Genomic DNA, 15,266 nt, shown 5'->3' with positions numbered 1-15,266 from the left:
TATCTGAATAACTAAATTATTATACGAATTACTAGTTTGCACTAGTTATAGTATCCATTTTTATTGAATTATTAATTTATATATGAATTAAAAGAGACTGGTTAGATATAAATATTATTCTCAACATTTTGATTGACTAATTTGTTATTAATTTTTTATTAATATTGATATTTGAGCATATATCCTTCCCCATTGGTAATATTATCTGACCAAAATGTGAGAATTTCGCTGAATTTTTAACATGAATGAAAAGATGGATTATAACATTAAATTTATTATTTTATATTACAATCTTAAATCAATGGAATGGTGCAGAATCTAATCCAACTTCCTCAAGCACTGGTTCACCAACCTCTGAAACAGCTGCAGTCGATTCTGGATCTACTGAATCAACACCTGCAGCTACTACATTAATACATAATAATCTTGGGTCTAGTTCTACAACTCCTGATGCTACTCAATCATCAGATACAGCTACTACAGTAGCTATTCCTATAGCTCTTGACCTCAATACTAGTCAAAGTACTAATGAATTTGACTACACTGATCAGAATGGTGTCGTAACATTCAAACCTAATTCTGGATATGTATTCAGCAAGGTATCTCAGGGTACAAAGATGGTTTGGGAGTCAACGAATAATGTTCATGTTACTTTGGTAAGGACTAAATCTGAAGATAATAAGAAATACCTCATTGTCCTACTGACTAATGATATGTTTAAAGTATACCAACTGGAGGGAAATGAGTGGAACGATATCACTTCTATGAGGCGTGATATTAGTAAGCTCAAGTTCCTCGGTGATACTGATGCTGAGATCAAGTCGACTGATTACACAGTGAGTATTAACTATTTCTCATATGAATTCATATTCAACGATGGAGTCAAATGTAAGATGATCAAATATGGTGATCATGAGGTTTGGAAACATTCTGACGATACCAAGTTTAAGATGATAAAGAAGTTTCGACTTGGTCTTGTTACAAACAGTTTTTTTGTACTTAATGAATCTGACTCAAAACAAGTAGCCATCAAAGTATCCCTTAACCTTAACATTAGTGAGTCTACTGACCATCATAACTATACTGACCATAATGGAGTTGTTACTTATACTACTAAGGATGGATATGTTTTTAATAAGATAGTTGATGGTACTACAGGCATTTGGGAGTCCAAGGATGATGTCTTTAGTTCTTTAGTAATGTCAAAAACTATAGATGATGGTAAATACCTATCCATGCTACTTCAGGATAATAGTTTCAAAGTATTCCATCTGGATGTTGGTGAGTGGAAGGATCTCACTTCAAAGAGACATGATATTACTAAACTCAAGTTCCTTCGAGAAGGTGATACTGAGATCACCAAGAATGACTTTACAGTTAGTATCGCAGATTATTCGTATAGATTCACTTTCAATTCTGGAGTCAGCTGTAAGAAGATTAAGTTTGGAAATGCTGATGTATGGAAACATTCTGAAGATCCCAAGTTTGCATCATTGAAGTCATTTTCACTAGATCTTCCCACAAACAAGTTCCTCATTACCAATCTTAATGATCAGTCAAAGCAAGTAGGTATTAAGGTAACTCTTGATATCAGTAAGACTACCAGTACTGATGAGTTTGAATATAAAGATGAGAATGAAGTCGTAACATACACTCCCAAGCCTGGTAATTTGTTTGAAAAGATTGTGAAAAAAGGCCTAGTTACTAGTTCTGTAGATGTTTGGGAATCTAAAGATAATGTCTATGGTACATTGGTTAGGATTAAGGTTACCAAGGGAGTTAAATATTTGGCTATCTTTCTGGATAATAATATGTTCATATTATTCCATGAGGAGGCTGGTACTTGGCTAGATATCACCTCCTCCAGACCTGATGTTACTAAACTCAAGTTCCTTGGTGATACTGATGTTGAACTCACCTCTTCTAATTATACTGTTATAATTAACTATTTCTCGTATGAATACACGTTTAATGATGGAATCAATTGTGTAAAGATCACATACAATAATATCCCTGTTTGGAAGCCTACTGACGACTCTAAGTTTGCAGAGATAAAGTCATTTCGACTCGGTTTTGCATCAAACAATTTCTTCGTTACCAATTCATCAGATCAGACTAAACATGTAGGTGTCAAGGTCGACCTTGACATTTCCAAGACCCAGACCACCAGTGAGTTTGAATACAGTGACAAGAATGAAGTCGTTACTTACACCGTTAAGACTGGGTATGTGTTCAACAAGGTATCTCAGGGTACCACTGTTGTTTGGGTGTCTAAGGATAATGTCTTTGGTACATTAGTAATGTCGAAGACTGTGGATGGTGTTAAATACCTGGCTGTTTTAATGACTAACAGTATGTTCAAGTTGTTCAATCACTACTATTATGAGTGGACCGAGATCACTTCCACAAAGTATGATCTCACTAAGCTGAAGTTCTTTGGTAACAATGATACTGAACTCAAGTCTTCAAACTTAGAGGTTTCCTTAGTTGATTTATCATACACTTACAAGTTCAATTCTGATGTCAAGTGTAAGAAGGTAAAGTATCGTGAAGATGATATTTGGAAAGACTCTGACGATTCAAACTATAAATCAATAAAGTCACTTTCACTAGATCTTTCTACAAACAAGTTCTATGTTAAGAATCAGTCTGATCAGATAAAAGAAGTAGCCATCAAAATATCTCTTGACATTGATAAGACTGAGAGTACTGATGAGTATGAGTACATAAAGGATTTAGATTTTAGGACATACACTCCTAAGCCTGGTCATCTATTTAAGAAGATATCCCATAGTACCATTGATATTTGGCAATCCAAAAATAATCTATATGCTACATTGATCTGCATTAAGCCTGAAGGTGACTTGAAATATCTAGCTATGCTATTTCAGGACAATATGTTCAAACTATTCCATGAGCAGGAAGATAAGCCGTGGGACAATATAACTTCTAAGAGACATGATGTCACTAAACTTAGGTTCCTTCGAGATAATGATAGTGAAATTACATCATCGGACTATAAGGTTAATATTGTTGATCTATCATATACATACATATTCAATTCTGGTGTTACCTGTAAGAAGATCACATACAATAATACTCCACTGTGGTCACATACTGATGATTCCAACTTTGCTTCAATAAAGTCACTTTCACTAGATCTTGCTAAGGATAAGTTCTATGTTAAGAACCAGTCTGATCAGTTAAAAGAACTAGATTTCAAAACGACTCCAGAAACTCAAACTACTCCTATTACTCTGGATATCGAGAAGACTGAGACCACTGATGAATACTCTTACTCTGACCAAAATGGACTAGTCACATTTAGTCCTAAGGATAACTACGTGTTTAATAAGATTACTCAAGGCACTAAGGATATCTGGGATTCCGGTGATGACGTCTATAGTACTTTGGTAATGACTAAGGATGATGGGAATCAGAAATACCTATCCATGCTACTTCAGAATAATTCATTTGTAGTACTTCAGAAGTCAGATAATGATAATGAATGGACCAATTTCACTGCTAAGAGACATGATATTACTAAACTGAAGTTCCTTGGAGATAATGATGTTGACCTCATGTTTACAGACTATACAGTAACTTTAGTAGATCTATCATATACCTTCGTGTTCAAATCTGGTGTCAAGTGTAAGAAGATCACATACAATGATAAGTTACTGTGGAATCATACTGATGATACTAACTATGCTGAAATCACGTTATTTTCATTGGGACTTACCTCAAACAAGTTCTTTGTCAAGAATAGCTCAGATCAGTCTAAGGAACTTAATGCTGTTACTGAAATACCAGACGAAGATGATGATGCTGATGATCAAGATGATGATGGTACTATAGAAGAAGACGATGATGATAAATCAGATACTACTTCTATATGTTCTGACTTCACTGAATCTACATCTGCAGATACTACACCAACTTCAGCAGTCAACAAGGTCTCTCTTGATATCAACAAAACTGAGAGTACTAATGAGTTCGACTTTGCTGATCAGAATGGAGTCATCACTTATACTCCTAAGGATAACCATGTATTCAACAAGATAATTGATGGTACAAAGGATGTTTGGAAATCCAAGGATAATGTTCATGCTTCTTTGGTAAGAGCTACTGATGACCAGAAATACCTAGTCATACTACTTCAGAATAATAGTTTTGTATTACTAAAATTATCTGATATACCTTGGAAGGACATAACCTCTGAAAAACATGATATCACTAAACTCAAATTACTTGGTGACAATAATACTGAACTCTCCAAGACTGACTATACAGTTACCATATCTTATCTATCCTATAAATTCACATTCAATGATGGAGTCATTTGTAAGAAGATCACATACAATGATAATCCACTCTGGACACACACCGATGATAAGGACTTTGAATCCTTAATGTCATTTCATCAGGATCTTCTTACAAACAAATTATATGTTATGAATTCCTCTTATAAGACAAAGGAAGTAGGTATCAAAATCACTCTTAACATCGATAAGTCTAAGGATACAGATCAGTTCAACTATTTAAAGAATGGTAATTTTAGAACATACACTTCTAAGCCAGGTTATCTATTCAGCAAGATTATGAAAAAGGGATTAGTTGGTAGTGGTGTGGAGATCTGGGAAGCCAAACCGGATGATCAAGCACTTAAAGCAGTACTCATTGGTTCTAAGAAAAATTCTAAATACCTATCCATTCTCATTCAGAGTGGTACATTTGTACTACTTTTCAAGTCTGGTAAAAATAAGTCTTGGGTAAATGTAACTTCTGAGAGACCAGATGTTACTAAGCTTAAGTTCCTTTTTGAGAATGATATTGAACTCTATTTATCAGATTATGATCGAATCCTGTTCGAGCCAACATATGGATACAAGTTCAATGATGGAGTCAACTGTAAGTATATCACGTATTCCGATGAATTTGTTTGGAAACACACTGATGATACTAAGTTCAAGTCCATCACTATCTTCTACCTAGATCTCATTTCTAACAAATTATTTGTTAAGAATTCCTCAAATCATAAAATGCAAGTAGGTATCAAGGTCGCCCTGGATATCGATAAGACTGAATCTACAGAAAAGTATTACTTTAATGATCAAAATGGAGTCATCACATTTAAACCTAAGCCTGGGTTTTTGTTCAACAATGTAACTCACGGTACTACTGATATTTGGGAATCCAAGCCTGGTCTTTATGGTTCCTTAGTTATGACAAAGACTGAAGATGGTGCTAGATATATTGCCATACTTATGACTAATAATGAATTTGTATTACTAAAATTATCTGGTAAGGATTTGAAGGACATAACCTCTGAGAGACCCGATCTGAAGAAACTTAAGTTCCTTGGAGATAACGATACTGAAATCACTGAATCAGACTACGATGTTACATTAGAAAATGACTCATATACCATCACATTCGATGAAGATGTCAAGTGTAAGAAGATTAAGTATGTAGATGATGACCTTTGGACTCATACTGATGATACTAACTTTTCTGATATAAAGTCATTTCAACTTGATATTTTTATGAATAGATTCTATGTTACCAATTCATCAGATAAGACTAAACAAGTTGATATAAAGGTCACTCTTGACCTAGAGAAGACTGAGACCACTGATAAGTTCGAATACATAAAGGATGGTGATTGTGAAAAATATTCTCCCAAGCCTGGATATGTTTTTAACAAGATATCTGAAGGTACCACTGGTATCTGGGAATCCAAAGATAATGTCTATGCTACCTTAGTTAGAACTAAGTCTAAGAATGGTGTTAAGTACCTAGCTCTCCTAATGACTGATGATATGTTCACAGTTTTCCAAGAAGAGGCTGGTGAGTGGCATGATATCACATCTGACAGACATGATCTTTCTAAGCTTACATTCTTTGGTGAAAACGATACTGAGATCACCAAGTCTCAATACACAGTTACTCTCCAAGATCTATCATATACGTACAAATTCAACGATGGTGTCACCTGTAGAAAGATCACATACAATAATACTCCACTGTGGACACACTCTGATGATACTGATTTTTCAGATATAAAGTCACTTTCATTGGATCTTCCAAAGAACAAATTTAGTGTAACGAATAAGTCTGATGAGAAAAAAGAAGTAGATGTAAAGGTCTCTCTGGATATTCAAAGAACTCAAAGTACTAATCAGTTTGACTATACTGATGACAATGGAGTCGTATCATTCACACCTAAATCTAGCCACGTGTTTAATAAGGTATCTGAAGGTAATACTGTTATTTGGGAATCTAGGGATGATGTCTATTGTACTTTGGTTAGGACAAAATCTGTAGATGGTGTTAGATTCCTAGCTCTTCTTCTAGAAAATAGTTTGTTCAAACTATTCCATCTCGACGGTAATAACTGGAAAGATTTAACTTCTGATAGACCCGATATTACTAACCTCAAGTTCCTTGATGACAACAATCTTGAGCTCAAGTCTTCTGACTACCAGGTTAAGTTAGTCGGCCTATCCTATACCATAAAATTCAATACCGATGTCAACTGTAAGAAGATCACATATAATGATATGCCTGTTTGGACTCACACTGACCATGCTAACTTCTCTGAGATAAAGTCACTCTCACTAGATCTTCCCAAGAATAAGTTCATTATCAAGAATTCCTCAGATCAGACAATGCAAGTAGGTGTCAAGGTATCTCTGGATATCCAGAAGACTCAGTCTACCGATCAGTTCGAATACTTTAAGGATGATGATTGTCATACATTCACACCTAAGTCTGGATATATATTTAACAAAGTATCTCATGTTACCGATCCGGTTTGGGAATCAAGTGATTGTGTATTTGGTACATTGGTTAGGACTAAGGTTTCCAAGGATGTTAAATATCTAGCCATGCTCCTCACTAATGATATGTTCAAGGTATTCAAAGAGTCTGATGGTACTTGGAAGGATATCACCTCTATGAGACGTGATGTTACTAGACTGAAGTTTATTGATGATAATGATGTTGAGATCTCTTCTTCTGATTATACAGTTAGTATTGTAGATCTATTATATAATTTCACATTCGATGATGGAGTCAAGTGTAAGATGATCACATACTCTGATGACGAAGTATGGAAACATAGTGACGATCCTAAGTTTTCAGAGATTACTAAATTTCGACTTGGACTAGTATCAAACAATTTCTTCGTCCTTAATGCATCTGAATTTAAAAAAGTAGGTATCAAGATCTGTCTGGATATCGATAAGACTGAATCCACAGAAAAGTATTACTTTAATGATCAAAATGGACTCCTCACATTCACACCTAATTCTGGATATGTATTCAACAAGGTCACTGAGGGTACCAAAGAAATTTGGGAATCTAAGGATAATGTCTATGCTTCCATGACAATGTCAATGACTCTTGATAACAAGAAATTCCTAGCCATATTACTCACAAATAATATGTTCAAATTGTTCCATCTTGAGAATAATGAGTGGACTGACATCACCATCCAGAAACATAATATTACTAAACTTAAGTTCTTCGGTGAGAATGACGCTGAACTCAAAGCATCAGACTACAATGTTTCATTAGAAAATGACTCATTTACCTACCTATTTAATGATGGAGTCAAATGTAAGAAGATTATCTATTCTGATCTTGATGTGTGGAATCATACTGACGACAAGGACTATTCAGAGATAAAGTCATTTTCATTGGGACTTTCTAGTAACAAATTTAGTGTCACAAATTCCTCAGATCATTCTAAGCAGGTAGACGTCAAGGTCACTCTGAATATTGAGAAAACTCAGTCTACTGATCATTTCGATCACTCTAAGGATGATAAATTTCATACGTACACTCCTAAGGATGACTATGTATTCAACAAGATCATAAAGAAACCACTAGTTACTAGTACTGTAGATATTTGGGAATCCAAGGATGATCTTTGTGGTACCTTGGTAGTGACTAAGGATGAAAGTGGTTTATTAAACAAAGATAAACATCTTGCCATACTTCTCAAGAATAATACTTTTGTACTACTTCATAGCTCTGATAAGGGTAAGAACTGGAAAGATCTAACTGATCAAAAGTATGATGTTACTAAGTTGAAGTTCTTTGATGAGAATGATATTGAGTTAACTGCATCTGATTACGAGGTTACCTTAGTTAACTTATCCTATCAACACAAGTTCAATGATTCTGTAAATTGTAAGAATATCACATACAATGATATCACTATTTGGAACCACAGCGATGATCAGGATTACTCAGAAATAAAGTCACTTCATCTTGATCTTCTATCAAATAAGTTCAGTGTCATGAATTCCTCTGATCAGTCAAAGGAACTTAAAGACATTACCATGGTTGCTCTTGATATTGATAAGACTCAAAGTACCAATGAGTTTGACTTTGCTGATCAGAATGGTGTCATCACTTATAGTCCTAAATCAAGCCATGTGTTCATTAAGATCACTCAGGGTACCACTGTTGTTTGGGAATCCTCAAATGATATTCAATGTACTTTAGCTACCATTACGTCCAAGGATGATGGTAAATACCTTTCTATACTCCTCAAAGATAATAGTTTCAAACTGTTCAAACTGGACGGAAACAACTGGAAAGATCTAACTGATCAAAAGTATGATATTAATAAACTCAAATTCCTTGGTGAAGGTGATACTGAACTCTCCAAGTCTGATTATACTGTAATATTAACTGACGACCTGTATGAATACAAGTTTAAAGATTCTGTAAAGTGTAAGAAAATTACCTATTCCGATCTTGATGCTTGGTCACATACTGATGATCCTGACTTCTCAGAGATAAGATCCCTTCAACTGGGTCTTCCAAGTAACAAATTGTATGTCACAAATACCTCAGATCAGAAAAAACAAGTAGATATTAAGGTATCTCTTGATATCCAGAAGACTGAAAGTACTAATCAGTTCTCTTATAGTAATCAGAATGGTCTAGTCACTTATACTCCTAAGGATAACCATGTATTCAACAAGGTATCTCAGGGTACTAAGGATATCTGGGAATCCAAAGATGACGTCTGTGGTACCTTGGTGATGTCTAAAACTTTGGATAATAAGAAATACCTAGCAATACTACTCAGTGACAATATGTTCACATTATTCAATGAGGATGATAATGAGTGGAAGGATATCACCGATAAGAGACTTGATATTACTAAGCTCAGGTTCCTAGGTGACAATGATACTCCGATAACCTCATCCCACTACACTGTTAGCTTATCCAACTTATTATATACGTACAAGTTCAATACTGGAGTCAAATGTGTTAAGATCACATACAATGATAATCCACTGTGGACACACAGTGAAGACTCTTCATTTGCAGAGATAAAGTCACTTCAACTAGATCTTCCTACCAACAAATTGTATGTCACAAATACCTCAGATCAGAAAAAGCAAGTAGACATAAAGGTCTCCCTTGACATTGAGAACAGTCAGTCTACTGATGATTTCAACTTCAGTGAAGACAACGGTGTGGTCACTTTCATTACTAAGGATAACCGTGTGTTCAGTAAGATATCTCATGGAGCCACTCTGGTCTGGGAATCCACAAATGACGTCTATGGTACCCTGGTAAGGACTAAGACTCTTGACAATGTTAAATTCCTAGCTGTCCTTATGACCAATAATATGTTCAAGCTGTTTAAAGAGGACTCTAGCAATTGGACCAATATCACCTCTGATAGACTTGATATTACTAAGCTTAAGTTCCTTGGAGATGGTAATGCTGAGCTAAAGTCATCAGATTATACAGTTAACTTATCCAACTTCTCATATACCTACCATTTCAACACTGATGTCAGCTGTAAGAATATCACATACGCTGATAATCTACTGTGGTCACCTACTGATGACTCTGAGTTTGCAGATATAAAGTCACTTCAACTGAATCTTCCTACAAACAAATTGTATGTCACAAATCCTTCTGATGAGACAAAACAAGTTGATATTAAGGTTTTACTTGACCTAGACACTAGTCAGTCTACTGATAAGTTCAACTTCAGTGAAGACAACGGTGTGGTCACTTTCATTACTAAGGATAACCGTGTGTTCAGTAAGCTTGTGGATGGAGCCACTGATATTTGGGAATCCAAGGATAGTGTCTTTGGTTCCTTGGTAATCTCTAATACTCTCGACGATGTTAGATTCTTAGTCATGCTACTTACTGATAATTTGTTCAAGCTGTTCAAACTGGACGGTAATGAGTGGAAGGATATAACTTCTGAGAGACATGATATTGACAGACTGAAATTCTTCGGTGACTCTGATAATCCTCTCACCAAGAATGACTACTCAGTTACCCTGCATGGTCTATCCTATCAATACAAGTTCAATACGGGAGTCAAATGTAAGAAGATCACATACGATGATAATGATGTTTGGACTCATACTTATGACAAGGACTTTTCAGAAATAAAGTCAATTGCTTTGGATTTTCCCAAGAATAAGTTCATTATTACGAATTCCAATGATGAGTCTAAGGAACTCACTGTAAAGGTTGACCTTGATGTTAATGCTACTCAGTCTACTAGTCAATTTGACTATACAGATCAGAATGGACTATTTACATACACTCCTAAGTCTGGCTTTGTGCTCAACAAGGTAGTTGAGGGTACTAAGGATATTTGGCAATCCACAGATGATGTCTATGGTTCTTTAGTGATGTCGAAGATTGTTGATAATAAGAAATACCTGGCCATACTCCTCACAGATAATACATTCAAAGTATTCCATGAGGAATCCGATGAGTGGCACGATTTAACCAACCAGAGACATGATGTTACTAAACTCAAGTTCATTGGAGAGAGTGATACTGAGATCAAGTCTTCAGACTTAGAAGTTTCCTTGGTAGATTTTTCAATTTGCTATTCACTTGACAATGATTTCATGTGTCGTAAGATCATGTATGGAGATTATGAACTGTGGACTCATACTGATGATGCTAACTTTTCCTCAATAAAGTCACTCTCTCTAGATCTTCCAAACAACAAGTTCCTTGTCAAAAATTCCTCTGATCAGTCTAAGGAACTCAACATCAAGGTATCTCTGGATATCCAGAAGACTCAGTCTACTGATAAGTTCGACTTTAGTGAAGACAATGGAGTTGTTACATATACTCCTAAATCTGACCATGTATTCAATAAGGTAGTGGATGGTTCCACTGCTATTTGGGAATCCAGTGATGATGTTTTTGGTACTTTGGTTAGGACTAAGACTATGGATAGTTCTAGATACCTAGCCATTTTAATGAATGATAATATGTTCAAAGTATTCCATCAGTTGGCTGGTCAATGGAAAGATCTCACTGCTAAGAGACTTGATGCTACAAAACTTAGGTTCCTTGGTGATAACGATAGTGAACTCACAACTTCTGACTACAAGGTTGATTTGGTAGATTTATCATATACACACATATTCAACTCTGGAGTCAAGTGTAAGAATATCACATTTGATAATATGCCTGTTTGGACTCACAGTGAAGACTCTTCATTTGCAGAATTAAAGTCAATTGCTTTGGATCTTTCAACAAACAAATTGTATGTCACAAATACCTCAGATGAGTCTAAGGAACTAGACATAAAGGTTTCCCTTGACATATCGAAGACTGAGTCTACAGATGAATATAACTTTAATGACCAGAGTGGACTATTTACATTCAAACCTAAGGATAACTATGTATTCAATAAAGTCACTGATGGTACCACAGATATCTGGCAGTCCAAAAATAATCTCTATGGTACATTAGTAATGTCAAAGACTGTGGATAATGATAAATACCTAGCTCTCTTGCTGACCAATAATATGTTCTTATTATTCCATCAAGATCAGGACGGTAACTGGGCCAACATCACTGCTATGAGACATGATATCAAGAAACTTAAATTCCTTGGTGACAGTGATAATCCTCTATCAAATAGTGATTATACTGTTACAATTGTAGATTTATCATATCAATACAAGTTCAAAGATGGAGTCAAGTGTCACACAGTGAAGCTAGGTGAAGGTGATCTATGGTCACATACTGATGACTCTGATTTTTCGGAGATAAAGTCATTTCAACTAGATCTTCCCACCAATAAGTTCAGTGTTACAAATCTTAAAGATGAGTCAATTCAACTTTCCAAAGCTAGGGTCACTCTGGATATCCAGAATACTCATAGTACTAATGAATGCCACTATTCCTACGATCATAATATTCATACATTCACTCCCAAGCCAAACTATGTATTCACTAAGGTTACTCAGGGTTCCACAGATATTTGGGAATCAACTGATTTTTATGGTACCTTGGCTAAGCTTAAGTCTATGGATGAAGGGAATAAGAAATACCTCCTTCTCTTACTGGATAGTAATAAATTTAAACTGTTCCATGAGGTATCCGGTCAATGGCAAGATATAACTGCTAAGAGACATGATCTCACCAAACTTAAGTTCCTTCGTGACGGTAACACTGAAATCACATCATCAGACTACTCAATTGGTATTGTTGAGTACTCCTATGAATACAAGTTTAATACTGGTGTAAAGTGTAGAAAGATCATGCTAGGAGAAGAAGAACTGTGGAAACATACCGATGATACTGAGTTTCAGTCAATCAAGTCATTTTCACTAGATCTTCTCATGAACAAGTTCTTTATCAAGAACTCCACTGATAAGACAAAACAACTGGGTATCACTGTCAATGTTGATATCCCGAAACTTCTTAGTACTCCTAAATCTATCAATGTTACTCAAACTCCACAAGCTGAAACTGCTCCTACTCAAACTCAGACTACTCCAACTAGTACTACTCCTGAATCTGAACAAACAGAAGAGACTACTCCACAGTCTACCCCTGAAACTCCCGAAGCTGAGGCTACTCAAACTCCCGAAACTACCGAAGCTACTCCTCACACTTCTCAAACTCTACAGGCTAAGTCTACCAATGAGCCTGTTTATCAAACATTAACAGCTAAGTCTGATAATTTGTTTGATAAGGTATCTGATGGTAACACTGTTGTTTGGGAATCCAATGATGATGTCTGTGGTACCATGGTCAGTATTAAGTCTGATCGGAAAGAAATTCATCTGGCCGTACTTCTTCAGGATAATGACTTTGTACTAGTTCATAAGGATAATAAGGATGATACTTGGAAAGATATAACTTCTGAAAGAGCCGATGTTACTAATCTTAAATTCCTTGATGATACTGATACTGAGCTCTCGCCATCAGACTATACAGTTACCATTGTCGATCTATCTTATGAACATAAATTTAATGAAGATGTCAAGTGTCACACCGTTAAGTATGGTGAAGACGAAGTATGGACTCACACTGACGACACTAAGTTTTCAGAGATAAAGAAACTTTCTTTGGATCTTCCTTCAAACAAGTTTACTATCACAAATCTTGATGATCAGAGGAAGGAGCTTACCACCACCTTTACTAGGGTCTCTGTTGAAATTAAGAAGAAAGATCCTAATCGTCAGTATGACTATTCTAAGAGTTCTAATTTCCACAAATTCACTCCTAAGGATGGTAATTTGTTTACTAAGGTATCTAAGGGATCTGATGTGGTTTGGGACTCTAAAGTCGAGTATGTTACCTTGGTCAATATTAAGACTCTTAATAATAAGACATACCTATCCATGCTACTTCAGAATAATTCATTTGTAGTACTTCAGAAGTCAGATAATACCTGGAAGGATATAACTTCTGAGAGATATGATATTACTAAGTTGAAGTTTTTTGGTGACAGTGATAATCCTCTCACCAAGAATGATTACACAACTACCATTGCTGATTGTTCCTATAGATTTAAGTTCAATACTGGTGTCATCTGTAAGACGATTAAGTATGGTGATGAGGATGTTTGGAAACATGATGATGATACCAACTTCTCAGAAATCACTATTCTGGATCTGAATCTTACCAATAATAAGTTCAGTGTAACAAATAATCAATCTAATTCTAAAGAACTAGATTATAACGGGTCAATTACTCCAGCAGAGACTACACCAGCTGATACTTCTAAACCTAAGCTAAAACTTCCTAAACTTCCTGCTTCTAAGCCACAAACTCAGACTTCATCTACTAAACCTGTATCCACTCCAGCAGTACCTACCAAAAATACACTTATCTCTCTTGACATCAATTCCACTCAAAGTACCAGCGAGTTTGACTATACTGATCAAAATGGTGTCATTACATTCACTCCCAAGGATAACCATGTATTCAGTAAAGTGGTTGATGGTAACAATGTAGTTTGGCAAACTAAACCTGTTTTGTATGGTACTGAATTAATGTATATTGAAAGTGTCAAATATCTAGTTGTTCAACTTCAGGACAATATATTCAAACTATTTGTTCACTTCGCTGGTATCTGGACTGACATCACTCATAAGCGGTATGATATTAAGAAACTTAAGTTCTTTGGTGATAATGATACTGAACTCACCTCATCTGACTACAAGATCACTATCTTCCGTTTCTTTTATACCTTCACATTCAATGATGCTGTTAAATGTAAGAAGATCATGTATGGTAAAGATGATGTTTGGAAACATAGTGATGACACTGAATATTCAGAAATCAAGAAATTTCAGATTGGTCTTGCCTCAAACGAATCCTTTGTCTTTAATAATAAATTAAAATCTAAAATACTCGACTATAAACCTGAGACTCCAAAAACCAAACCTAAATCAGAAACTCCAGAGGATGATGATACTACTCCACAAGAGACTACTGATACTAAACTACCTGATACTAAGGAATCATCTGATGACACTTCAACTACTCCAGCTCCTGTCACTACTAAACCGGTCACTATACTTACTGTTGATATTGATAAGACTCAGAGTACTGATTACTATGACTACATTTTGGAACATTGAATTTTATAAATAGACTTGGAATTTATATATTCACTATGGTTTCTTATACTAAATTTTAAAACAATTCCTGAAACAACCACTACCAACTCAAAGTGACTCAAAGTCAGTATTACACTCACAATCTCAAACTAAATTCACAAATATATGTCTGATCCTCTATCTGGATCTTAATACTAAATGTAGTCCTCAAATTTGATATTTGGGATAAACAAACACACATATTGTAAAATAACTGTCATTACACGAACACAATATTTTAATTCACTCACTCACACACTCAACCACCTTAATGTTTTACCTAAATTATTTATTAGATTTACACTAGTTAAGTTTTAGTTAGTGTATAAGGTTTATTAGTATAAA

General features: G+C 35.3%; 1 protein-coding gene across 1 annotated transcript, besides 1 other annotated feature; it reads left to right on the top strand.

Moving 5' to 3' along the window:
* The first annotated feature begins 245 nt into the window (after positions 1-245).
* Positions 246-320: a sequence feature (Signal peptide predicted for TA17115 by SignalP 2.0 HMM (Signal peptide probability 0.968, signal anchor probability 0.000) with cleavage site probability 0.686 between residues 25 and 26).
* On the top strand, positions 246-14,903 carry TA17115 (SfiI-subtelomeric fragment related protein family member, putative; the record flags this gene model as incomplete). The annotated part of the gene is made up of 1 exon (XM_947612.1): positions 246-14,903. The coding sequence occupies one exon, from the start codon at positions 246-248 to the stop codon at positions 14,901-14,903; it is 14,658 nt and encodes a 4,885-aa protein (XP_952705.1).
* Between the last annotated feature and the right edge of the window lie 363 nt (positions 14,904-15,266).

Source organism: Theileria annulata, chromosome 4, assembly GCF_000003225.4.
Source record: "Theileria annulata chromosome 4, complete sequence, *** SEQUENCING IN PROGRESS ***".
In the NCBI taxonomy this organism is placed as follows: Eukaryota; Apicomplexa; class Aconoidasida; order Piroplasmida; family Theileriidae; genus Theileria; species Theileria annulata.
The sequence above is the reverse complement of the archived record's forward strand: the minus strand, read 5'-3'. Positions and strand labels throughout refer to the sequence as shown.